General features: G+C 43.7%; 1 protein-coding gene across 1 annotated transcript in view; it reads left to right on the plus strand.

Annotated features, from left to right (window-relative positions):
• Nucleotides 1-15,535, plus strand: part of TBC1D25 (TBC1 domain family member 25) — an 18,918-nt gene extending 3,383 nt beyond the window's left edge. The window contains exons 2-4 of the mRNA XM_068247968.1: nt 1,931-2,052; nt 7,260-7,448; nt 8,745-15,535. Coding sequence (XP_068104069.1) covers nt 1,931-2,052; nt 7,260-7,448; nt 8,745-10,184 — 1,751 coding nt within the window. The 3' untranslated portion in view covers nt 10,185-15,535. The remainder of the gene's footprint in view (nt 1-1,930; nt 2,053-7,259; nt 7,449-8,744) is intronic.
• The last annotated feature ends 12,420 nt before the right edge of the window (nt 15,536-27,955 follow it).

Consider the following 27,955-nt stretch of genomic DNA (forward strand, 5'->3'; position numbering starts at 1 on the left):
CCCCAGTATATATCTCAGTCGCAGCGAGTTGTGCCCATCCGCGCTCCCGTCGTGGCGTGTGTTCTGCACGTGCGCAACTATTACTGCACATGCACAGAATGGCCCGGGCCATGGGAGCCCGACAGGCTCACGCATGCATCCATGGCGGGCTGCAACTGAGATATATACCAGGAGCCCAGGAGAACGGCGATGGGGCTGGAGGAAGCCACAAGTAAGTAAAAAAGCTGCTTATTTCAACATCTCTTTTTTCCTTTAACCCTTTCCACTCAGTTTTTTCCTAAAGGGAGTCGTTTCTGCTCAGAGTTTTTTTTACAGAAATGCACTCTCCCTCTTACTCTCTCTCCCATTTTAACATGGAACATAACATACTAACATGGTATATCTGATTTTAAAGAACACATTATAACGTTTAATTTAATACCTCATTTGGACAGTTTAGCATCTTCTATTGGCTGGTAGCAGAGAAGAAAGCCAAGGTATGGTAAATTTTACAGCAATTTCCTGGGTGTAATCCTGGCTTGCGTGACCAAGTTTTGCAATAATAGATGGTTTTCTGCCCGCCACCCGGTGTCTTCATGTCACTACACAAGATGTAATCTTTGGTATTTCGATTGGGAATTAGAGCAATGAAATGCTGGCTACTATTTAGACCAGGGTCCCCAAACTTTCAGTCAAGGGCCAGGTCAACATACTTCAGCCTTTCTCAACCTTTTTACCTTGGAGGAACCCTGTAAATAACTTTTGGATCTCAAGGAACCCCATGCAAACTATTTTTTGGTCTCGAGGAACCCCTACATTTATTTTTCAGGAGGCATGGTCTTTAAATAGGTTAGGCTGCTAATTTCACTATCTCCTATTACACTACCACTCATTATACTGTCTCCTGACCCCCCAATTTAATGCTTCTTGTTATAGTACCCCCTATTATAATGTGCTCTATTAAACTTCCCCCACGATGGGGTAAAATGCCAAGGAACCCCTGCAGAGTCCTCAGGGAACCCTGGTTGAGAAAGCCTGCTTCAGACTGTTGGGGGGCCGAAACATACAAAAAAAATTACATTGTATCTAGATATTGATTCCTCCCAATTATGCCTGGAGGAGAACTCCCAGCAGCAGCCATTCAGTCATTCGGCACCCGAAGAATGTCTTTGTGCACCAGACAGTGAAGCATACCCAGGTGACAACCTGCTGTCCAGTTGGACAGCAACGTCACCTGATGCAGAATTGGATTGGAAGCCAGCGAATGACTGCTCACTGGCTTCTACGGTATGTGGATTGGTGGGGCCAGCACTGCTATTCTATATGCGGGCCGCCGATATTTAAAGGTACAGTGGGCCACAACTATAAGATACATTTAGTGTTTAGGGGCCAGTGAAAAAGCCTCAGGGGGGCGCATTCGGCCCGCGGGCCTTAGTTTGAGGGCCACTGATTTAGACGCGCCTCCACGTCCATTGCATCAGATGCCAGTGCTCCTCTATGCAACTTTGCAAGCAATTTGCAAGAAATCTGCAATGGAATCTGCAGAAAGGAATCTGCAAAAAGGAATCAGCAAGTAAAATGCAAGGAAAATTCAATGCATTGGTCACTTCCTGGTAGCACTGCTCGCGCACTTCCGGTTTGGGGCAGTGGGGGTACCACCTGTGCGGGCATGTACTCTTACATGCCCACTATACAAGGGGAGAGAGATCGGACTTTGCGCCCCGCAGATGTACCTGCAAACCACTGCTGAAATTATGTCCCGCATTGCGGGACATACGAGTGCAACGGTAAATTCGTAGTGGAAAGGGTTAAACTTTACGAGCTTTGTGACAGTGGTCCTTAAAGCTCCATATCCAGGAGAGCGCCGCTGTACTGTCAGTCTATACAGATGAGTTATACCGGCTGCCATAAGCATGCACTTATCAGCTAATGGATCCTATCACTGTTACAGGTCCACTGCTGGAGGACTGGGACATCATCAGCCCCAAAGATGTCATCGGAACAGACTTATTCCTTGCAGACAAGCGGTCATTCACAGCAGCGCTTCCGTTCACTCAGTCTCTGCTGTCCCAGGTGAGAGACCGCATGCTAAACTCTGTGGGTGAATCCCAAGACTTTTCTACTGCCCTCCCCCACTGCACAAGGAAAACAGAGCACAGATAGGAAAAAAGAAAGCTATTCATTAATTGTTATTATTCTGTATTTATATAGCACTAACATCTTCTTCTGCAGCACTATACAGAGTACATAGTTATGTCACTGACTGTCCTCAGAAGAGTTAACAATCTAATCCCTACCATAGTTTAACCAGTTCACCCCCAAGGTTTTTTACCCTAACGGACCAGAGCAATTTTCACCTGTCAGTGCTCCTCCATTTATTCATTAAAAACTTTATTACTACTCATCACAAGAAAATGATCTATACCTCGTTTTTTTCACCACCAAGTAGGCATTCTGTGGGTAGTACATTTTGCTAAGAATTATTTTATTCTAAATGCGTTTTAATGGGAAAAATAAGAAAATAATGGTAAAAAATTCATTATTTCTCAGTTTTCGGCCATTATAGTTTTAAAATTAAACGTTCTACTGTGGATAAAACCAACACATTTTATTTGCCCAGGTGGCCCGATTATTAAACCATTTAAATTATGTCCCTATCATAATGTATGGTGACAATATATTATTTTGAAATATAGGTGTTATTTTTCTGGGTTTTTTTGTTTTTTTTTGTCCGGTCCATAATTACAAGCCCCTATGTAGTAAAGTAAAAGTAATTTTCCCTCATAAAATGTAGATTAAAAAAGCTGAGTCCCTAAGGCAACTATTTATGTATTTATTTTTTTTAAAGGGACTCCGAGCAGTGCAGAAACTATGGAAAGATGCATATAATTTTAAAGCTCTCTTTCTCCTCTTTCCGATGATATATAAACCGCTGCCCTACACCTTTTAGTTTTCGCTATTTTCGCGATTGAAATTGCCGCGGTCGCGATTTCAATCGCAAAAATAAAGAAAACTAAAAGGCGTAGGGCAACGATTTAGGTGTCGCCAGAAAGAGGAGAAAGAGAGCTTTAAAATGATATCCATCTTTCCATAGTTTCTGCACTACTCGGAGTCCCTTTAAACTTTTTTTTTTTTTTTTTACAAGTGTTTTTTTTTGGGGGGGGTGTGAGGGGGGGGGGGGTGGCTTTGGTAATGTAAGTTAGTAATTTTATTAGTATTGTGTAAGTACTGTATGTATGTGCCTGTATGTGTATTTTTACTTTTTGGCTACAAGATGGCGCTAGTGAACACTTTTCCCGCTGATCGCAGTCACATCCATTCATTCCAGGCATTGCGATTGGGTAGAGGACCACTCTGTCCTCTTCCCCAATCGATGAACACGGAAACCAGAGGGGAGCGGCACACACTCATGCTGGGCGGCGGGAACGCGCAACGTATTAAAACGTCATGTTGTTGTTAACAGGCTAAAACATGATGTTTTAATACACTAGCATGTCATTAACTGATATCCTACCATATTATTATTATTTATTCATATAGCACTGACCTCTTCTGAAGCCCATTGCAGAGTACATAGTCATGTCACTAACTGTCCTCAGAGGAGCTCACAATCTAATCCTTACCATAGTCATATCCTAAAGTCCTACCATATTATTGTTATTATGTATTCATATAGCACTGACCTCTTCTGCAGCCGATTACAGTGCACATGGTCATGTCACTGACTGGCCTTAGAGGAGCTCACTATCTAATCCCTTTCACAGTCATATGTCCATTATAGTGTAGGCCCTAGACTATAGGGCCAATTTTACGTGAAAGATGAATCTGTATGTTTTTGGGATGTGAGAGGAAACTGTAGAGCCTGGAGGAAATCCATACAGACACAGGGAGAAATCTCCCTGCGCATAGTGCCCTGGCTGGGATTTGAACTGGGGACCCAGTGCTGCCAGGCAAAATGTTCTATTTACTACACCACCAGGCACCGTGCTGTACAGTAGGGTCTCTGCTATCTGGCACAGGCAGAGATATGTGTAATTTCTGGTTGGTTGAGTGTTCATTCAGGTGACTCAATGTAGTACTAAACCCCTCCCACAGAGAGCAAATGCAGAGCAACGCACGGCGGAAATCGCTTAACAGAGTTTCAAGCACCAGTGCTCTTCACTTCCTGCAGCTACCGACTGCATTACAGAATCCTCTGCACGGCGCATTATGCATCAACTGACGCAATGTGGGTCATGTGACACGCAGCGTAAGCCTACAGAGGATGAAGTAGGCAGCTGAAAAAAATTAAGAGGTTCAGCGCCCGAAGCTGTAGAAAATGGTTTCTCATGCATCACGTTGAAAGATACCCGAGGCAATGTTTTGCAATCCAAAAAGATCTCATGCTGCAATTGATTGGGAAAGGGCTCCTGCTTTTTTTTTTTTTTTGTAAGCCAGGGGTGTCAGGCTCAATCACATAAGGGGCCAAAATCAAAAACGTAGTCTAAGTTGCAGGCCACATTGTTTATTAAAACTTAATAAACAATTTATAAACCATAAATGTTAAGACTTATGGCTCGTTTCCATTACAGCGCACAGCCTTGTGGCTGCACGTCACTCCCGGCTGAGGGAGGGGGGTGGGTCTTGCAGTCCCATTCATTGCTGAATGGGATTGTGGGCGGAAGCGCCCAGAAATGCAGGCAACTATGCGCAGCGATTTAGCGCTGAATCGCGGCACATGAATGGAAACAGCAGGCAGTGCAGTCTATGCACTGTCTGCAGTCCCTGTGATTGTGTTTCCATAAGCGCGCTATATGAAAATGAGCCCTTAACATTTATTGAACAGCCTCATACCAATGGATGTAACTATAGCAACAGTGGGGTGCCTTCTCCTCCCCCTTCTGCAGAGTAGCACAGTAGAGCAGTGTAATATTTGCCTGCTCCAGTGCTGTTTCGGGTCTCCTTTGATCTTCCCAGCAGCCACATGCTCTATGCTGCATGCCTCTGGCTCCTGAGACATGTCACGTGATCAGGAGAAGGAGGTATGGAAGCACAGAGCGTGTATCTGCTGGGAAGAATAGAAAAGACACAACGCATCGCTGGAGCATGTAAATATTACACTGGTTTGCAGTGTTACTCTATGTGGGGGAGGTGTAGGTGTGTGTTTTAGTAGCCACCAGGGGGGTTGAGGAGTTTGGACTGCAAAAGGTAGCTCCATACTAATTTCATTAAGGCTGGGGGTTGTCCCGTAGGTTATTGCTGTACCCTGGCTCAAATTGACAGTGTTTCAATCAGAAACACTCCCCTACGTGCTGCTCTGGACATGAAGGCAGTGTGCTAACCTTTTACTGCTTACAATGATCGGGATTTGAAGCTCATGAGGGCCACATAAAATGGCAAGGAGGGCCGCACTTGGCTCACGGGCCTTGAGTTTGACACCTGTGCTGCAAGCCCAAAGGATTTATCAAAAGCACACAGCGGCGTCGCTAGCTCAAAAGGTCCGAAGCACGTGTCACGGACCTTTTGTGGGGTGCCCCGAACGTCCTACGGAAAAATTGCACAGTTACTCCGTGCCCAGCCGCCTGGTTTCTGGAGCCTGCAGACATCTTCTCCTCCAGGCTTCTCCCCCTAGCGTCGGAGAATGAATCAGACACTGGGGGGAGGAGTCCAGAGGGGAAGATGACTGCAGGCTCAAAGTGTGGATGTAGGAGGAAAGTTTTAGAACAGGTGATGTCTCTCTCAGCTAGGTTGATTTAGAATCTGTGCGGGCACAGAGAGGGCAAAAGAGGAGTTTGACAGCCGCTGCCTGTGAGTTACGTTGTGCAGTCTATGTGACAGATACTGTCTGCCTTAGCCAGAGAGGGAGAGATCTGGACTGTGTCTGGAGCCAGGACAGCGTAAAGGGATTGCCAGACCACTGTGCTACTGTGCAATGGCTGGGGAGCCATCAAACATCAAACGTCACTCACTGTGACTGCACACGGAGGAGACAGTGAAAGGTACTAAACACTTGGGCTGGAGTGCAGTCGAACAGGGGACCTGGGACCAGGCTGTCTGAAAAGAGCCTGACAAACTGTCAGTCAAGACACACACTATGATAATGTCCTGAGAGGAGCTCACAATCTAATCCTACCTACTGATAGTCTAATGTCTAATAGTCTAATGTCCTATCGTCTTGATATGTCAGGATTTAGCACTAACATTTTCTGCAGCACATTACATAATATATAGTTATGTTGCTGACTGTCCTCAGAGGAGCTCACAATCTAATCCTACTGTAGTCATAGTGTAATGTCCTACCATATTATTATTATTATGTATTTATATAGCACTGACCTCTTCTGCAGCACATGACAGAGTACATAGTCATGTCACTTACTGTCATCAGAGGAGCTCACAATCTAATCCTACTGTAGTCATAGTCCAATATCCTACCATATTATTATTATGTATTTATATAGCACTGACACCTTCTTCAGCACTTTACAGAGTACTGTCATGTCATTGACTGTCCTCAGAGGAGCTCACAATCTAATCTTACCATAGTCATAGTCTAATGTCCTACCATATTATTATTATGTATTTATATAGCACTGACATCTTCTGCAGCACTTTACAGAGTGCATAGTTATTGGGGTCGCTGTTCATGTAAATTTGGCTCCACCCATGACCACACCCATTTTTCCGTGCACTGCGTACAACGTGCCACTGGAGTGCCCATAAGTGCCCCTGATGTTTTAGGAACCTAGCAACGTCCCTGCTTCTGAGCATTATATAAAGGAAAAAAAGACACATACCAGTGTTAGGATCAGAATTTCAGAATATAACGAAAATCTTTTCTTATAATAGGCTGCTGGATTTTTGAGTATGGCGATCCCTTTCATTTATTTCAAGCCACAGAGAAAGGACAAAATTCCCTTATACTTTCTAAGGCTAGAAATAAGTGAAGAGCAAGAATATCTCAAATTCAGCCAAGTAGCCCCACCTAGGAGGAAAAAGTTAGTACTAGCAAATTGCCGTTTACAGCAGTTGATCCAGTTAACTATGACTGTTCAGTGATTTGCCAGCTTTGACTTCCAAGCTAAAAGCAGAGGTGTGGCTAGGGGGTAGTGACACTACTAGTAGGGGCGTGGCTTTGTGAGCTCGGTTTTGTAGATGCAGTGACTGTACGTACTTGTCGTTCATGAGCATTTAGCCTTTCAATGCCTAAATCAGTGCCTAGATTTTTCTCGTGTTGTTTATAAGCACTTGCTGTGCACAGGAGGAAGGTTTGCTTATACCATCTGTTTATTGTGGTGCAGGTGGGTCGCACTATTTCTCGGATGCAGCAGGCATTAAGCTGGACGTACGGTGAGGACGTGAAGCCTTTCAAGCCTCCGTTGAGCGACGTGGAGTTCCACACCTACCTGACCCATGAGGGGCAGCTGAACCGCCCTGAAGAACTTCGCCTGCGCATATACCATGGAGGTGTAGAGCCTTCACTTAGAAAGGTAATGATTGAGACCCTTGGGGCTATTTATTACTGAAAGTTTTGATCAAATTTCGTGAACGGCATACTTTTATCCAAAGGCCACAATGTACACATCCAAAGGCAAGGTGAAATGTACACATCCAAAGGTAAGGCCACAATGTACACATCCAAAGGCAAGGCCGCAAAGTACACATCCAAAGGCAAGGCAACAATGTGCACAGCCAGAGGCAAGGCCACAATGTACACATCCAAAGGCAAGGTTGCAAAGTACACATCCAAAAGGCAAGACCACAGTTTGCACATCCAAAGGCAAGACCACAGTTTGCACATCCAAAGGCAAGACCACAGTTTGCACATCCAAAGGCAAGACCACAGTTTGCACATCCAAAGGCAAGGCCCCAATGTGCACATCCAAAGGCAAGGCCCCAATGTGCACATCCAAAGGCAAGGCCCCAATGTGCACATCCAAAGGCAAGGCCCCAATGTGCACATCCAAAGGCAAGGCCCCAATGTGCACATCCAAAGGCAAGGCCCCAATGTGCACATCCAAAGGCAAGGCCCCAATGTGCACATCCAAAGGCAAGGCCCCAATGTGCACATCCAAAGGCAAGGCCCCAATGTGCACATCCAAAGGCAAGGCCCCAATGTGCACATCCAAAGGCAAGGCCCCAATGTGCACATCCAAAGGCAAGGCCCCAATGTGCACATCCAAAGGCAAGGCCCCAATGTGCACATCCAAAGGCAAGGCCGCAATGTGCACATCCAAAGGCAAGGCCGCAATGTGCACATCCAAAGGCAAGGCCGCAATGTAAGGTAAAATTCAATTCAAGCACTTTATTGCCATTGTGTAACACAACAAAATTACTTTTCATGAAAACCCAGCTGTGCATATAGGGAACATAGTGATAGTAACAAAGGTAGAAAGAGAAGAAATTATGCAAGTATGCCAGGTATTACAGATAGTTAAACAATTTATACAAAGTGTTAACTATTAAAGGTCCATAAGATGCCCCTGCACCATAGACGCACCTAGGTTTAGTTATATATTTTTTCCTGATTTTTGTACTCAAAACTTGGATGCGTGTTATGATCCAAAGAATTGCAAAAGTAGCTAGGCCTAACAAGATTGTAGCCCTGCCAAGCCTTGACTGATAAGAGCTTCCGAATGTATCGCAATTGCACTGTTTTCTTTTTTTGTTCTTTGAAGCTGAATAATCTTTTTTTCCTTTCTTTTTCTTGTGTTTTCCCACACCTTCATTTAGATCTAAAGTTTCCTCACCCTGCTGTCCCTGTGTTTTCTGTCCTCTCTCTGCAGGTGGTGTGGCGCTACCTATTGAATGTGTATCCGGATGGACTGACGGGTCAGGAACGCATGGATTACATGAAGTGTAAAACACGGGAGTATTATCAGCTGAAGAGCGAGTGGAGGGACAGGTGCAGCCAGGAGGACCTGGAGTTCATCCAGGGTAACGTCATGAAAGATGTTTTGCGTACAGATCGCACTCATCCATATTATTCCGGCTCTGAGGACAACCCTCACTTACAGGCCCTGCATGATTTGCTGACCACCTATGCTGTTACACACCCCCAAGTTTCCTACTGCCAGGGCATGAGTGATATAGCGTCACCCATCTTAGCTGTGATGGACAACGAGGCGCACGCCTTCATCTGTTTCTGCGGCATCATGAAGAGGCTTGAGGGCAATTTCCGTATGGATGGCGAGTGCATGTCCGTCAAGTTCTCCCACCTCAAACTTCTCTTGCGTTACTCTGACCCAGAGTTTAACACTTACCTGATGTCTCGCGGAGCCGATGACCTCTTCTTCTGTTACCGTTGGCTGCTACTGGAGCTCAAGAGGGAGTTTGCTTTTGAAGATGCCTTGAGAATGCTGGAAATCATGTGGAGCTCTTTACCTCCAGATCCTCCTGAGAAGGAGGTGGAGTTGGTGGGACCACCTTGCCCCCCAGGTGAATGTAGGAAGAATACACGGAAAAGGCACATGATGCGGCCGGACCGCGGCCTGAGCCCAGAGGAGGAGGCAAGGGAAGTAGTGGAGAAAGAAGAAACGGAAGTGAAATTGGAAAGTGAAGAATCCTCTGCCCCACAAGTACCAGCAGTGTTGAGATGTCCCTTACCGAAAGACGCTAGTTTTGGTGAATTCAAGTGTTACGGGGAGAGTGAAACTGGGACTAGTTTTGAGAGTGATGACCTATCAGCGTGTCTTGCCCTGAAAGTCAGACACTCCACAGAAGAGGACGAAGATGAAGAACAGCTTTGGGAAGAAGAGCCCCTTATTAAACCCCCTGATTCCTTAAGCATCACCAAATCTCTATCTGCTCCTTCCTTAACCTCTTGCTCCCCCACTTCACAAAGCCCAACCTCGTTCAGTGCTGAAGACCAAGCTGACCAGATCTTGGCTGCTAAGGCTGAAGGAGAGGATGTGCTGGAGGCCGAACAGACTGCGGCCTCTTCTCCAGCCCCCATCAGCCTGCCCCCACCCCAGGAGTTTGGCCGTGGCAATCCTTTCATGCTGTTCTTATGCCTTTCCATCCTGCTGGAGCACCGCGAGCAGATCATGAAACAAAACATGGGTTACGATGAACTGGCCATGCATTTTAACCGACTGGTCAGGAGGCACAACCTGAACCGGGTGCTGCACCGCGCCAAGGCACTCTTTGCTGACTACCTACAGTCTAAGGTGTGGGATTCCGAGGAGGGAGATGAAGCGGCAGCTGAATCTCCTTCCACTTCCTGACCCTCGCCTCAGTCATCTCTCAGCCGTGTTGGCATCTATTTTTTCCAGGCTGGAAACGGTATACCAAGTGGGCAACCATTACAAGAGCTGGGCAGAGTGACCTATAGCAATGAAATTCTAGGCCGTATACCTTGACCATACTCCAAATAATAAAACTTAGCAGGGAAATATTTTGTTCTTTAGGGTTAAAAGGGAGAAGAAGTACCGTATATAACATTTATGTGGAAGCTTAAACTCTTGTTTCCCTTAGTTAAAATGTAACCTTGTAATGTGCTTTAGCTCCTTTGGCCTGATGGAGCCACTATCTGAAAATACTTTGCTCTTTTCCCAAGTTACGTTTTTAGGCTAAGTAAGAGCGGTGCTAAAAAGACATAACCTCAACTATACTCGTTAGCCCTTTGCAATCTCGCAGTCATGCACACAATACCTTTTTATCTCAAAGATGGCAATAAAAGCTACTAATGTTCACAGCTGGAATTTATACAAAAATAAACTGCTACACTTAGCTTTAGCTGGTCAACCACAACAAGGTGTACCCTGCTTTCTGATTCCTACACTTACTTATCACATTGTTCATTAAAGAGTACCTCCGGTAAAAAAGACAGAGCCTGTCTTACCACCCTGGCGTTCTATTGATTGCGCCAGGGTGGCGGCGCAGCAGTATTTTTTGAATTTTTCTTTTTTAAATCATGTAGCTAGCCTAGCGCTAGCTACATGATTCCCCCTCCCTGCGGCATCCCTCCCACCCCTCCGATCGCCGCCGGCAATTAAGCCCATCCGGAAATCCCGTTCTGAACGGGATTTCCTTTAGGGCTTCCCCCGTCACCATGGCGACGAACGGTATGACGTCATCGACATTGTGACATCACAGGGAGTCCCGATCCACCCCTCAGCACTGCCTGGCTCTGATTGGCCAGGCTGCGCACGGGGGGCTGTTACGTGGCGGGTGGCGGCGATCATCCCTAACACGCAGCTAGCAAAAGTGCTAGCTGCGTGTTTTAAAAAAAAATATGAAAATCGTCCCACTAGGGCCTGAGCGGTGCTCTGCGGTGGTTATGGACAAGCTGAGCTCGTCCATACCGCCAAGGAGGTTAAAGGAATTCTGAGAGAAAAAAATTAAAAGCATTTACTGGTATACATACCTGGGGCTTCCTTCAGCCCCCTCTAGACCATTGCCGTCCTCCCGGGCCCCTTTAATCCCCTGCTGGCAGGCCCGGTAAATCCTTCAGTTATGCTCATGCCACCGTGATTGTACTGCGGCTGCGCGGTAGTGCTGTGCAGGTGCAGAACACTCCTGGCGACTGGAGAATAGGGATGAAGTGGTCCAGGAGGACGGCGAGTGAGTTCACGGCCTAAAGCGGGCTGGAGGAAGCCTCAGGTACATTTTAAATACTTTTTTTTTTCTCACGGGTACACATTAATGATGGTGGTTTGGGGGGGTGTCATGGTTAAATACCTGTTCTGACATCATCAGTCCTGGCAGGTAATTGCTCTGCCCCCTCCATATTGCAGCCATGGTGAGTTTTTGGTGAGTTTTATAGTTTTATTCTATAGTGGCCTAATTGGTGGCTGGCGAGCTGGGGGCAGGCTGCTGCAATGCTGGCAAAGGTTTCCAAAGAGCTTCAGCAGACTTTGGAAACATGACTGCTACTGTTTTTCCAAGGAAGGGGGCGGAGCATCACACAGGACCTGATGAATTTGGATCACGTACAAGTAGTTAAAGTAAACCAGAGATGTAAAAGGCTAAAGATTTGATACTTCAAATATTTGATGCTTCATTCAGCCCCATAAGCGCGAACCTCCTGCGCATGCGTCCAGACTGGACCCGACTTTGCAAGTTACCGGGGCGGATCGCGGCTGAACGGCAAACTGAGGGAGGTCAGCGTAGGACTCCGACATGCTTATGGGGCTACAGGAAGCCCCGGGTAAGTATCAATTCTTTAGCCTTTCACGTCTCTAGTACACTTTAAAGTGAACCTCCGGACTAAAAATCTACTCGGCAGCACTGAAAAAGCTTGGTGTTTCTTTAACAGTTTCACAGCTTCAGAACTTTGTTTTTCTTACCTAAGCCTCATTTTTATCTGCACAGAAGAAATCTGCCTGTGCATTTTCCCCTGATGCTGTGCAAAGCATGATGGGATTTCTGATGTTGTTGTTCTCGTTCTGCTGTTTTGGTGCAATTTTTTTTTTTATTTATTTGAGATTTGAAGCCTAGCGCATGCAGCTATGGGCAGCATGGTGGCGTAGTGGTTAGCTCTCTCGCCTTGCAGCGCTGGGTCCCTGGTTCGAATCCCAGCCAGGGCACTATCTGCAAAGAGTTTGTATGTTCTCTCCGTGTCTGCGTGGGTTTCCTCCGGGCACTCCGGTTTCCTCCCACATTCCAAAAACATACGGATAAGTTAATTGGCTCCCTCTAAAATTGGCCCTAGACTACAGTACTTACACTACATAATATAGACATATGGCAATGGTAGGGATTAGATTGTGAGCTCCTTTGACAGTTAGTGACAAGACAATATATATATATATATACACTGTACAGCGCTGCGTAATATGTCGGCGCTATATAAATACTAAATAATAATAATTATGCAGCTGGGAGGAGTTATCAGCACACAGGACAGTTGGAACTGTGTCTCATGCTTCCTGTCATCTCCTTTCAACCAAAAAGATGGCTGCCCCCATGAACAAGATGTCTGCCCCCATGAAATCACAAATACGCCTGTTCTTTTAAAATAGGTTGGGTAAGAGATTATCACTAATTTTAATTAACATAACTACTGTAACTTAATGACAGTATGTTTTGTTTAGGCTGAAGTTCCCCTTTAAGCCTGAGACTCAGCCCCTCCCCCCTTCATCGTCATGGCAGGCTCTGTCTTTTTTACTGGAGGTACTCTAAGATTTTGCTCTTTTAACCAGCCTTAGTAGCACTTCTATTGCTGTCTGTTAGAAAAAAATGTTGTCTAGTGTATGAATTTCAGAGTGCACGGGGTTTAGTACGAGTGTATTTTTTTCAGCCAGTGATATGAATATCCTCTATTTCATTTTCTTATTGGTCAACATCCCAAAAAAAACAGTTGACCTGTTTGAAAGTGTATCATGCAGCCAAGTTTGGCGTGAGATCTGTTTACCTTATTTATGATGTTGTTCATGAGATCTTGCCATGATCAAGCTAATGCAAGAATATTGTTACCTTTACTTTTGTAATTGTGCTAGCCTAATTGTATCAATTTAATATTTTGTTGATAACGCAGCTTTTACACTTATCCCTGCGATTTTTGGCCAACCATTTTCCTACTTGCAATTTTTTTTTCTTTTCCGGTTCTGAATCTTCCTTTGCGCGCGCGTTGCATGCAAATTTTCAGAATGCAAGTTTATCATGCAAACCAATGAAGGTAATTTACATGAAAACACATCTGATTGACTTGCAAATTTGCATGCGTTTTTCGCATTGCTAATGCAAAAATCGGCAATTCCCATTGGCATGCATTGATATGCGAATGGCATGTACATTGCAAAACAAAAAAAGCATACTTTCTAGCTAATTTCTTTCTGCAGAAAAGTTGCATCTCAAAAAGTACAGAACACCAATGACTTTAGGTTTCCTAGCTAGCTGTGATGAAACGGTCAGAAAACTCAAAAGTCAGGCCCTAGCTGTCATTTTTAGGCACTTTTGGCTTCCATGTTTCAGGGATTTTGAAGCCATCACATTGGGTCGGCACAATTAAAATACAAGTGAATATTCCTGTTCTTACATAAGCTCAGTTGTAACTGGATCGCTATAAAAAGCTGCTCAAGTTCACCAATGTTGTCTGCAGGTGGCAGCATTGGCCTCCGGCACAACCTAACCCACAGTGAGAAATGGTATACTCACCTTGGACCCTGAGGCTCTTCCTTGGCCTCGATTTCATAAAAAGCAGTGCGATAAAAAAATCTTGTCAGGAAAATACCGCACTCAGTATTTTCCCGGTCTGTGTGCTAATTCATAAAGATTTCCCCAGCTGCCCTTGGAGGTCGGTAAATTACCGCAGCCCATTGAGCAGTAGAGTAGAGCAGTGTCTCGATTCTCTCTTTGCCCTGCAGAAATGACTCGCACAGACGGCTCTCTCTGGCTCTCTCCACTGATGACTCAGACAGATGAGTCACACAGTCTTTCCCTGCCTGCTCAATTGACTCACACAGACCGCTCTTACCGCTTGTTGAAGGCTTTATGAATTGGCATTTGCTGACAATTTACTGAGGTGTTGGCCGTAACTACAGCCAAGTCGGTAATTTATCTCCCTGGTCGGTAATGTCAGCTTCTCATGCGGTAACAGCCTTTACGAATTGACACTTTGCTAAGTGGTCGGGTAATGCTTTATGAATCGAGGCCTTTGTCCCCATACTGAAGATCATTCTGCTACTCCTCTTCCGCCTCCTCTTTTTGAATAGATTGTGCAACGAGCAGCTTTGTAAAAAGAACGCATAGTTTTAACAAAATAACAAAGAAATGTACACCTTACATCAGTTAAAATTCCTTACTTGTCCTCGTCAGCCCACTATCGCTTGTTCACACCCAATTTGAAGACGAGCCTACCTGCTGACTGATAGCCCATCATGAAAGTCAGTTTCTAGGGGGGAGGGGTGGTGAGCAGGAAATAGGAGGCAGCTAAGGTAGAAATGAGAATCTGTGAATTGGAGTAACAGGTGTTTCCTTTTTCTAAATATTTTTTTTCAAAAAGTGCAATTTTTTTCCCAGAACATTTTTCTGTGCCTGAACTGGGATTGGTGAATCTACCTTTTTGTTACCTGTAGGTTGTGTTTTGCTTTTTAATGTTGACACAGTGCTTTGCCTTCTGCCTTATGGAGAACCCAGTGCTCCTACCAAGGCACCTGACCTCTTTATCTGGGGCTCCAGTAGCCAGTGACACCTGGACTTACTAAGGCAAAGAGCAGTGTGCATACTTCAGTAATCCATTGAAACCAATCACACTTAACGTTTACTTGATCTCCGGGCACCTAATTGTTTATTATTGCTTAGTGAAGTTACCCAAGTTTGGTATGAGGCTTTAGCATTATGTGGCAGACTGATCGCTCTTTCTAGGTTTAAAATACACTGAAATATCTTGGGAGCAGTTTGATAGATGGACACTAGGTGGAGCTGTTGTATAAGATATTAGTTTGGCTTCATAAAGCTCTATGTTAAGCAATGCTTCACCTAATACTATAGTATTTTAATGCATTAAAAAAAGGTTGTGTAACGAAAAAAAATGCAATTTTTGCAAGCTATCTCCTTCAGTAATTTATAGATCCCCAGCAACTATGAAATGCCTGCTCACTCTCGTAACTGGTGCTGCCATAATTTTCTTTGCCCCCCCCCCTCGCCCCCCCCCCCCCCCCCCCCCCCTTTAGTTTACTATCTGTACATTATAAAAAATCCAAGGAATGGGGACCATGATGATTTTTGTCCAGAGTATATATAAAGATAATATATCTTTATATACCGTAAATATTGGAAACTAAACAATAAAATATTTCCAAAACTTGCAGCTAGAGTAATCAAATATATGTTTACTGAGGATTAAAACCAATAAAAAAACAACACTATAGCATGGGGGGGGGGGGGGGGGTGTCAAATCGGCATTATAACACATCACAGTACAAGGGTCATGACTCAGTGTACAAATAAGTAATAAGCCAATATAAAAGCACTCCTGCTTTATAAGCATGTTAAATAAATATCATAAATTTAGCCCCTGGCAATCTATGTCAGTAAATAAGACCTCCTGTATAATTGAGTAATGTCCCTTTATGACTTGCCAAGCCAGCGTATAAATCAAGCAATGGAGTGAAAAAGCACTATTACCTGTAAATAGTTGATAATAATAATAATAATGGCAGTATTTGTATAGCGCCTTTCTCCTGTCGGACTCAAAGCGCTTGCGAGGCAGCCACTAGAGCGCACTCAGTAGGCAGTAGCAGTGTTAGGGAGTCTTGCCCAATGAACTCCTTACTGAATTACTGGCTTACTGAACAGGCAGAGCTGAGATTCGAACCCAGGTCTCCCATGTCAGAGGCAGAGCCCTTAACCAGTACACCATCCAGCCACTGCTGGACCAGGAGACCCCCCGGCCGTGCCGCTCTACGTGTATCGCGGTTACCCGCTTTGTCGAAAGATTTTTGCCCCGAGATCATTTGCACTTAAAACAATCGGCTCAACAATTACCCACTTTCTGCCCAATCATCGTGAAACTATGCCTCATAGTAGCCTATCAGCCAGCAGGGAGGCATGGTCTCTGCTCATGTGACTAAAGGGGGAGTGTGTAAGACTAAGTGGGAGTGAACAGACAGTATGTAGGATAAAATAATTAGCGCAGGAGGTGTTTTTCTTTTTTAAAACCTAGGGGGGAACAAACCTCTGGGTTTAAAAGGCCACTGTAGCTTTTAATTGTCCCAATTGACACTCGCACTTAGCTTTATACTTTGACTGAACCGTCCTGTGGGTGAATCTGTAGTATTAAAAAGGGACAATTCTCAGGGGTTTTTTTATTTGTTTTTGTTTTTTTATTATTATTATATAGGAAATTTGAGAACATAAAAGTATGGAATAACATTTTTGCTTTGCTGGTCTTTTAATTCACTGCTTGCAGACATGCATCTAAATCGATTTCCCCTCCCCCTTTCCTTTCTTGTGTCTTACCAGTCTGCCTTAGCATTTACTTGGCCTGAACCGGTGATTCAGTGACTGCTTTCCCTGCCTGGTTTCTGCACAAGTTTCCCTGCCTATAAAGGAAGGGGCGTGGCCGCGGGCACATAGTTTGTAATTGGAACAAGGGACCGGGCTCATTTTGTTCTCCTGTTGCAACAAAAAATAACCGGTTGTGTTTAAGAACCTTGAACAGATCATTGTAGAAAACCATATCCTGGCTTTTCTTGCTAGACCATAGACATCACCAATAATCTGTAGCCTAATACTTATGGTTTATGGGGAATGCGGGGGGTATATTACCGTATACTAGAATGTATTGGGGCGGTATACAAGGTGCCTCATTGGCCTGAAAATGTGATTTTTCTAGCGTAGACGAGAGGGTGACAAATTATTAGTAGGTAGTGTGAACTGCATACGGTTAATGTATAGATTTTATAATATTGTTCAATACACACATTATTTATAGCGTATGTATCATGAAAGCGTATCGGACCTGAGTATAATAAGCACATAGAACAAATAGCGCTGGCGATTTTTGCTCCCAATTCTGTGCGTTTGGGTGCAGATGTCACCCCCTGCTGTGGACTTCCACGGGGGTAAACATATATAATACAGAACAAATATTTAATGTATGCCTCCATTGTGGACAAGGGTGGGAAAAACTTTGGCGGTATCGTCCTTGAATGAAAGTGGCTACGGCCTACTCTGCATGCTTAGAGCGGCCATTTTGTGCGTGGAACCAATGTTTAGTCTAGGGATTCATGGCTTGTTAACCCTTTAGCAGCTGCTATAGAGTTCTCCAATTTGAGATAAGTGCCCTGCTTTTGACCTCAGTCGGCAGAACTCGTCGTGCTGTAAATTCCTGGAATGCTTTGATGTCTCTCAACTAGCAGAAAATATAGGTACTGAAAGCAGTCCTTTGTTATGGTCTCACACTGCCCCCTAGTGACAAGCGGCTATAAATATGCATTACAGTAGTACTAATTAGAAGCAAGGAAATATTACAAGTAAGAAATAAGACATAAAACAAATGTGCTAAAATAAATAGGCCTGGAGCACTTGCATGCCTGTAAATACATTTTCTGCTGAAGGGATAACATGTTTTACTGTCATCTGAAATTGAAGAGACCCAGTCATAATTATATCTTAGTAATCACTCAAATCTCTATTATGAAATTAAAGGACCATTATCACAAAAAAATGACAGTACATGTGTACACTTATACCAGATTCAAATGCACTACAAATTACTTACAGTGAGCAGAAAAAATCTGACTAGTCCATCCCCTCATGGGGGATTCTCTGGGTTTTCTTCATTTTCCACAGTACTTACTGAACGACAGTTGCTCAATTGTGTAAATGAGTAGGCAGGCTGGCCGGCCTCTTTGCATAGATCCTTTCAAGAGATTGCTTTTGTAAAGAAGAAAGGAGAATCCCCCATAGGGATATGGACCAGTCCAAGATATGTCAGATTTTCATTGGTTTCGGTCAAGGTGGCTACTCTCCCTAGTGAGGCTGATCCGATAAATGCGATCAGTCAAGTCCACTAACTATAAGGGAACACGTACCCAAACGGATTGATTCCATTTTCCAAAGCACTTAGTGAATGTCAGTTGCTCGGGCAATGGCTATCATTCGTAAAGCATTCCCGCATGCGGAAATGCTGAAAACATCCGACTTTACCGAGCACATAGCAAAATGTGTATTCATAAAGGCTGTTTCCGCATGAAAAGCTGACATTCCCGAGCAGAGCGATAAATCACTGCCTTGTGCGGTGACTATCGTAACAAATTTAACAATGTTAATTCATAAAGATTTACGCAAGCGGTATGAGGACGGGAAATACTGCTCCCTTGGATGTGGCGAGAAACATGCTGAGTTAATGGAGACACAGACCTCCCAGGCAGCTGCAGTAGAGTGGAACACGGAGAAATGTATCAACTCGGCAGCTTACTGTGCTTCCGCAAGCCTACCGCCAACCTAGAGCCAGCCTAGTTCGGGAAATCCTCGCACCTGTACACTTTTTTATGAATGACCACACAGAAGTGTAAAATACCGAAAGCAGTGTTTTCCCGCACTGATTTTCATTACCGACCACACTTTTATGAATGATAGCCTAACTGCCAGAAATCTGTGCAAAAAGATGGAGAGCGGCCTGAATCTTTGTATGGATCCTTTCCAGGAAGTATTCTTTCCAGGGAGTGCTTTTGTAAAGCATAAATTAAATTCTGAGAATCTTCCATGAAGAGTTGGACTAGTCAAAAACCTGCCAGTTCTGTCAGATTTCAATTAGCGTTTGTAATTGACAGCAACTTAGGAGAAAAGTCATTTATATATCATTTTACTCTGGTAGAAGTGTACTGTTTATTTGTATGTGTGTACATGTACTTTACATTTTACAATTTTTCGCGATAGTGGTCCTTCAACTGACAACATTGTAGGAGAAAAGTAATAATATATATTAAATGTTAAATTTGGTTCTGAGCACAAAATGGCTGTTCTGGTCGTCATGGAGAGAGGCACACTTGAATAAAGAATTAATCAATACTTGAGAATGGCAGCAACAACAAAGAGGGAATTCAGAGACAGCCATTTGCCTTTCCAGCGCTCGTCACATTTGTGTACGTAAATAAGTTGTCCTTTGTGTTTTCTACATTCATTTACACAAATGTTAAAGCTCTAGGCATAAATGTACAATTGCCTGTAGGTAGAAACGCACCTGCTTGGCTCCCCAGGATCGCTCACTGGTTATGGATCTGCTTCTCTTATTCCACAGGTTTCTACCCGTTCCTTAGCAGAGTGTGGCCTTCACCATGCCTGGTCAGTCTTCATGGAGGTCCACACACCAGTGTGTCTGATCACTGGGACTGTATGGAAGAAAACTGGGTAACAAACCTGTCCATGATAGTTGTTCCACTTACCTTCCCGTAGTGCCGATTACCGGAAGGGGACGTGATGTAGCGTTCATCTTGGAAGACACAGATGGAGGATCGTCATTGCTGCCACAGTTGCACCCCGGGGAGAAAGAAGTTGAGAATCGAGGACCAGTGGGTGTGATCCTGGGAAGCGGGTTGCGTTCGTTCTCTCTACAAGCCAATTTTAGTTCAATGCCCAGTGATTCGGTACATGGTACACCTGTCATTTCATAGCTATGGAGGTTGCCATCTTCATCCCATAGTTGCCTGACTGTTATACTGATCCTCTGAAAGTAATAATACTGTCTAAACCACCTTCCCTGGAGCAAGTATAGAGATTTCCACTTTGTTGGACTCTCCAGATCGCTACTGCTGTATGTGTTTTAGAAGCGGTACCTAGCCATATAGGCGGAACATCAGTATGGTCCAGGAGCTAGCATTCCCCAAAAAGGATGTCAAGATGGCGGCCTCCTCAGTGCTGACAGGGGTGTGCCGGGCTAAGTGTATGGATATTTGAATGACCCATTTCTCTAACAGATTTGGCCATGTCTGGATGTCCAAATCTGAAGAATCCTGTTGCTCAGCACCCTTGCTAAGAACCCTGTATGATATGTTAGGTAGGCAGAGAAATGGCTACTTAAAGGGAATTCGAGGTGAGAGTGATATTATCCAATCATGATCAAAATTAAACTTTCAACCAGATTGAAGGATAATTCACTGGCAATCAAGACTGATTTGATCAATAGTGGGAAGCTACAACCAACCAATCTGTCCCTGTTCACTACTCGTGGGACTAGATATCACTTTAAAGGACAACTGAAGTGAGGGGTATATAGTGGTTGCCATGTTTGTTTCTTTTAAGCAATACCAGTTTCCTGGCAGTCCTGTTCATCCCCTGTCTCTTATACTTTCAGCCTAGATGCTGAACAAGCATGCAGCAGATTGGGTGTTTCTGACATTCTTGTCAGATCTGACAAGATTAGCTACATGCTTTCTGGTGTGATTCAGGCACTACAGCAGCCAAATAGACCAGCAAAGCTGCCAGGCAACTTGTATTGCTTATATAAAAAAAATATGGCAGCCTCCATATATTTTGCTTCAGTTGTCCTTTACAAATCGTACTCCTGCTAAACTAGTGCAGTGCCACTGGTGACCACTAGAGTGGGGAATTCACAAAAGAAACACTAAGCTGATAGTGGTTCCAGTCTGCTGGTTGCACCTGACTGTACTTCTCCTTACTTTTATCTATAGTTATGTTACATGAAATAAGTCCTATGCTTGTGGAAAGACAGTATTCCCTAATATGGCATTTCGGAGGTGTGAGTATTCACTGCTCCGATCTCCTTTCATTTCATTCCAGGCTTTGATTTTGCACACAGGCAATGTGCCTTTTATTTATTTGAACTTTATTCAGTTTTTTTTTCTGTACACTGCTATGTTTATGTATATTGTTGATTTTTATTATGTTTTGTTGGTTTATGCCAAAGAAGTGTTTATAAAGGCATCTAATAATATTTGGGGCAAGACTGCACAATTTAAAACTGTGTTCCAGGAAGATACCTTAGTGGACAGATGAAGTCCAACATCTATAAAATGTCTCAACTTCTAAAAATAGATCTCTAATTCTGCCCAGTCAGTCCTTTGATTTAGCTAGCCCGACATCCAGAGCAGCTTAGCATATCCTTGTGTGAGTCTTCTATTCAGCTGCGGAGCTCCACCCCTCAACTTGGTGATAGGACAGGGCAGGTCAGCTGATAACCAGTGAGTGATTGGAGATGAGAATTTTTGCTGGAGGTTAGTTTCGTACTGGTGTCTAATGTCCGTGTTTCCTGTTGCTAGGTGAGCGATGGGAAACTGTGGCAAAAATGCAGACATGGGAGTTCAGTGGCAGTGTTCACACTAGCTTTTGATGCTGTCACATTCTGCAGATGCCACATGCAGCATCTTTTGATCATGTCACAGTCGTCTCATGGTAATTTCACAATCGGAAATTGCTGTGAAAAGCAAGTAACAGTTATTGCTCCCTTCAAACCTTTACAGCTTTGCTAAATTTACTACGATCATGCATTTATTCCACAGAAAAAAGGGGCACTCCCTTCACAGTAGCAACTGACAGCGATGCTAGGCAGCTTTCCCAGTCAAGCACATGGAGGGGTCCAGAGGGGAGATAAGAGACACTGATATTACAGTGTGAGCATCTAAACTATAAGATAAAATGAAGATATTTTATATTAATGACAACAGGCAATTGGATTTGGACAATACTGTGACTGAAGGTATATTATAGTTGTTTGATTAGGGAAGGTTCAACAATTAAGCAGCTCTTTAAAAGAAAAAAAATCCTGGACAACAGTTTTGAATCTTGACAACACTGCAATGTCAGTGACATAATGATGTGCAGAGTGTTTTATCCTCTAACAGCCAATCAAAATTCCTCACTCAAACAGGTTTGAAGAGAAGCAGAATCTGATTGGCTGTCAGTTGCACAACAACACTAGTGATGGTCAATGAGATGCCTATATTTTAGTCTTGCTTGAAATATATACAATTTAATGCAAATTCTACTCACCTTGAAATCTGGCCAATCAAAATCTGCAGGAAGAGCATTTTGATTGGCTTCCTCCTGAACTGAATACGATTTGCATTACAAGCTGGAATTATTTGCATCTCATTAATCATCTCTGTTTACAATGGCTTATTAAACAAGCCTGTGTTTATATATATATATATATATATATATATATATATATATATATATATATATATATATATCGTTGCTTACATTGCTCAGACATCTGTATGATCTTGAATATTATTATCCAGTTAGCTGCTGAGGGCTTCTGTGCAATCAGAGCACGACTGGAGGAGAGAAGGGAGGATTTGATTGGTTCCTGCAAACTGAAACCTTTGACCAATCAGGCTTTGTGGGACAGTTCGTTGACTGTAGTTTGCAGCTGCTATACATTTTTTTATTATTATTTAAGGTCAAACGGTGCCGGATTTTCTATAAGGCACTGAATGCAGGTGCCTACAGGCGCTGTATGTGGGAAAGAACACCCCTCTTCCTCAGATCACTGACCGCAGGGGGTTACAGTCTAATCCCTGTCTCATATCACTGACTTTAGGAACTTACACCCTTATCCTTGTCTCATGTCACAAAGGATGATATTAGAAAGTGATTAGAATGTTAGATTCTAAGGACAGTTAGTGACTTAAGGCAGGTATTAGAGTTCAGAATATTTTTACTTGTGGGTGTGGCCTTTGTTCAGGGCGTTAGAACGCCTGTGCCTACAGACCTCTGGTTTGTAAATCCGGCACTGACCAATAGCCCCCTGTAGCCCTTCTGGTCACTCACTGTCGATCCAATCCGGATCATTCAACAGCTGTCCCCTCCGAAAGCTGTATGTGCAGCCACCTCGATTATGCTTCCGTGGCCAGGAGCATTCTGTGCTTTTTCACAGTGTCGGACTGAGAGTTGGTAAAGCTGAGGGAATCCAATTGCTGGCCAAGCAGCAGTAATCGGGTGTTTATGCTCACAGTGAAGACTTGCTGCAGGTTTCTATTGGGAGTGATAACACAGGGTTACTGCTGCTTGACCAGTAGGTGGATTTCCTCAGTTTTTCCACCTCCCAGTCTGACACTGCTTGTTCAGGCCATTAAGATTGCAACTGCACATGTGCTGACCGCTCCCAGCTCCACAGAGTTTGTGCTCTCCCAGTAGCCCGCAACTGGCTCAGCCAGCCAACTTTCAGAGAGGCACAGCTGCTGAGTGGATCGGGGCCGATCAAAATCAGCAGTCAGTGCATTTGGCTGGAATAATTTCAAACTGCTTACAAGTTTCTATGATACTTGTGGTAAATCCAAGGTGCCTACCTGAGTGGCTGGATAGTGTACTGGTCAGGGGCACTGCCTTTGACATGGGAGACCAGGATTCGAATCCTGGCCAGGGTCAGTACCTATTCAGTAAGGAGTTCAAGGCAAGGCTTCCTAAAACTGCGGGGTATCCTCTGAAGCGCTTTGAGTCTGACAGGAGAAAAGTGCTGTACAAATGTTTGGATTATTATTATTGTGGTACTAATTTGCAAATGCAAACTTTCCTTTAAATCTAACACTGGACATCCCAAATGCAAGATAGGAATATGATTTATGGCCGCAGTGACCTGTGAACTTTAACATGATGGACTTGGGTGTGGCTAGGTCTAACCTTCCTATGGAAAGTTGTATTTGCAAACTTAGAGCACGTGTGCTTCCGGCCACTCTAGACGGAAGTGATGCGTGCAGGTACATTGATGTGACTAGATGGAAAAAAAAAATGTCATGTATGCAAACGACTGTTAGCCAATCAAATTCCCCTACTGGTTAGCTCAGTATCCAGAGCGTGAGCAGGATGTTTACAGAGATTTTGCTAAGGCTGGAAATAAGTAGCAACTATGAATGGACTGTGAGAACGATAGGTATTGTTTAGCTTATTCAAGGAAATGATACAATTACCCTTTTGCAGCTTGTACTGGAAAGAATCAGAGATGGCCGCTGGTTGCTATTGGGAGATACAACCTCTTACCTTCTTAAAATTCAGCCTTGCTGTTCACTTGCAAAAGCCTCAAATACCCTCAGAGGTATCTGAATACAGACAGTAGTTTTTTGGTTGAGAAAGGTCAGGCATTCCCAGTGTGCAATGAGTCTCTACTTTGTCAGTGCGTAGGGGATATCTACATACTAAGTATTGGGAGACACTGTGGGAAATCTTTACCTCTGAATAATCAAAATGGATTGCCCTGTGCATTTAATAGGGAGATGCACATGGATGGTAAGCTCTGTTTTTTTTCTGATCTTATAATGTAAATAAATTTATTGAAAAATACTGTGTTGCAGTGTCATCTATTACTACAGATTCTCACCTGCTTCATTTGTATAGATAGTGTGGTGGACTGTGCTGTGTGTATGTGTGCCCCCCGCCTGCATTTATACTTTACTTGCCCGCTGTTGGCCACCGTGACCAGAATTGCGTTCCATCCACTACTCTGAAAGTGCCTGCTGCTGCTTGATTGGTTGTGGAGGAGTAACTGGCCACACGTCATTGGAGCAGCATGTCCCGATGACATGTGGGACCAGCTGCTCCCCCGCAACCAATCAGGCGCTGGCAGGCACTTTCAATTGGAGTAGCGGGCAGTACACTACTACATAAGTTCTATATATTGCCGTGTTCACTCTCCATCCCCTGACGACAGCGCTTGCCAACACCTGGTTGAGTGTGGAGACATGGGCAAGCTATTGAGATCTTACTACGCTAAGCACTTTATGTGCATGTTTGTCAATGTGATCCTGTGCCATCTGAGTCTTGTCTGCACGGATCCACAATGTAAGTATCAATTTGTAACGATTGTGATACTGATTATTGAAGATGAGTAAACATGGTGTTATTTTTGTGATTTGATCCACTGCACGTGTTTTATCTAGTGGTGGTCACCAGTCACATTTTAGCCTGAAATTGGTCGCATTGTCGATTGGGCATGATTTCATCCGATCCGTTTATAATAATTTAATCAGATGGTTGATTGGCTGCAAAGTCGCCTGATGTATCGCTATCTTAAGGCCTCTTCCACGGACAGTTGATAGGCAGTGAAATGCCTCTCAAACTCACACAACTGCTTGCTGCTGCCTGATAACTGCTCACTGCAGCCTGGCAACTGCTTGCTGAGCACACAGTTCAACAGTCCGTTGAAAAGAGGCCTAAGGGCCCTTACACATGGGCAGTAAATAGGCAATGAAATGCCCGTGATCCTCTTACAACAGCTTGCTGCTGCGTAGTAAATGTTAGCTGCGTCCTGGCAAGTGCTTGCTGAGCACACAGGTCAACTGCCCGTGTGAAAGGGCCCTAAGGCCTCTTTTCCATGCACTGTTGATAGGCAGTGAAATGCCTCTCAAACTCTCACAGCTGCTAACTGCTCACTGTTGCCTGGTAACTGCTTGCTGAGCACACAGCTCAACAGTTTGTGGAAAAGAGGCTTAAAAGTATTAGGCCTCTTTTCCACGGAGAGTTGAACTGTGTGCTCAGCAGCAGTTGCCAGGCAGCAGCAAGCAGTTGTAAGAGTTTAAATACTTTAGGGCGCTCCTGTGCCGCTGCTGTTAGCCCGGAGATCATTGAATGGGAACGCAGTTCCCATTCATTGATCTAAGTCCCCGTTAGACAGATGGCTTCTATTAGAAGCCGCAATCTTTCTAAAGAAAAAAAAAGTTTCACATCCTCCTATCACTTCCTGTAAGTGAGAGTGCTGGCTTACAGGAAGAAAAAAAAATGACTGAGGCCATCTTTTGGCCAAATAGTAAAACTACATCTACAAAAAAAATAAATTTAAATACACACAATAATTTACATTTAAAATTAACTGTTTACGTCCCACACTCCCCAAAATACTGAAATAAAATTTTTGACTATAAAAAAATAAATTACAATTAAAAAACAAAACAAATAGTTACCTAAGGGTCTGAACTTTTTTTTTTAATATGCATGTCAAGAGGGTATATTACTATTATTTTTAAATTATAAGCTTGTAAATAGTGATGTACACAAAACTGAAAAAATGCACTTTTATTTCCAAATAAAATATTGGCGCCATACATACAATTTAAATGGTGTAATACCCGGGACAAGTGGGCAAATAAAATACACTGGTTTTAATTATGGTAACATGTATTGTTCTAAAGCTATAATGGCCGAAAACTGAGAAATAATGATTTTTTTTTTCTCAATATTCCTGTTAAAATGCATTTAGAAAAAAATAATTCTTACCAAAATGTACTACCTAAAGAAAGCCTAATTGGTGACGGAAAAAACAAGATATAGATCAATTAATTGTGAAAAGTAGTGATAAAGTTATTGGTGAATGAGTGGGAGGTGAAAATTGCTCGAATGCATAAGGTGAAAAAACGACAAGGCTGAACTGGTTAATGTGCCCATACATGGTACAATTTTTTTTCATCCAATCTTACCATTTCTATGGAGTATAACGGTAAATTAAGTGAATATACTGAAAGGATAATTTAGGCAGTTCCCTTATATTACATAGAAATGGTAAGACTGAATTATTATTTATTTATTTTTTACAATGTATGGGCGCCATAAGAGGCATTTCACTGCCTATCAACTGCCTGTGGAAAAGAGGCCTCAGGGCCCTTTCACACGAGCAGTTGAAAGGCAGTGAAAAGCCTGTCGAACTCACAACTGCTTGCTGCTGCCTAGTAACTGTTTGGTGAGCACACAGTGCAACTGCCCATGTGAAAGGGCTCTTAGAGGCAGAGGATCAGCAGGACAGCCAGACAATGAATCTGCTTTGTTTAAAAGGAAATACATATGTCAACCTCCATATCACTCTCACGTCAGTTGTCCTTTAAAAAAACTCCATCCTAAGTTTAGGAAATCCACGTCTAAGGCCTCTTTTCCACAGACAGTTCATAGGCAGTGAAATGCCTCTCAAACTCTCACAACTGCTCACTTCTGCCTGGTAACTGCTTGCTGCTGCCTGGTAACTGCTCGCTACTGCCTGGCAACTGCTTGCTGAGCACAAAGTTCAACTGTCCGTGGAAAAGAGGCCTTGGCAAATTATTATTGCGGTATATAGGAACATCCTCTTCCATAGCACAGCTCAGTTACGATCAGGCTTATAGTCTTTCTCAGAAGGATGTACATTTAAGCAAGATAAGTACATTTGCAGGTGGAGAGAGACAGCCAAACATAACCTAGACCAGCAGAGGATCGGCACATGGGGTGAAGCCATCAGAAGCAGGCTGAAGTGACAGGCTGTGGGGCAGAGGTCAGCCTTGCTAGCTTTGCATGGATCTTATTCCTCCCGACTGTTTTTCTGTTTTTTCAGCACCAGGGTGGCAGCCGCAGTGTGATGATATCTCCGGCACACACAATGACAAATGGCCATCACTGTTTACCTTGTGGACAGAAAAGGGCACCAAAGTGATTAAAAGGACAACTAAAGTGAGAAGACCATGGCGTTTGCCATATTTATTTCCTTTTAAACCATACCAGTTGCCTAGCAGCCCTGCTAATCTCTTTGGCTGCAGCAGTGTCTGAATAACACTAGAAACAAGCATGCAGCTAATCTTGTCAGATCTGACAATGTCAGAAACACTGGATATGTTGCATGCTTGTTCTGGGT

Source organism: Hyperolius riggenbachi, chromosome 8, assembly GCF_040937935.1.
Source record: "Hyperolius riggenbachi isolate aHypRig1 chromosome 8, aHypRig1.pri, whole genome shotgun sequence".
Lineage (NCBI taxonomy): Eukaryota > Metazoa > Chordata > Amphibia > Anura > Hyperoliidae > Hyperolius > Hyperolius riggenbachi.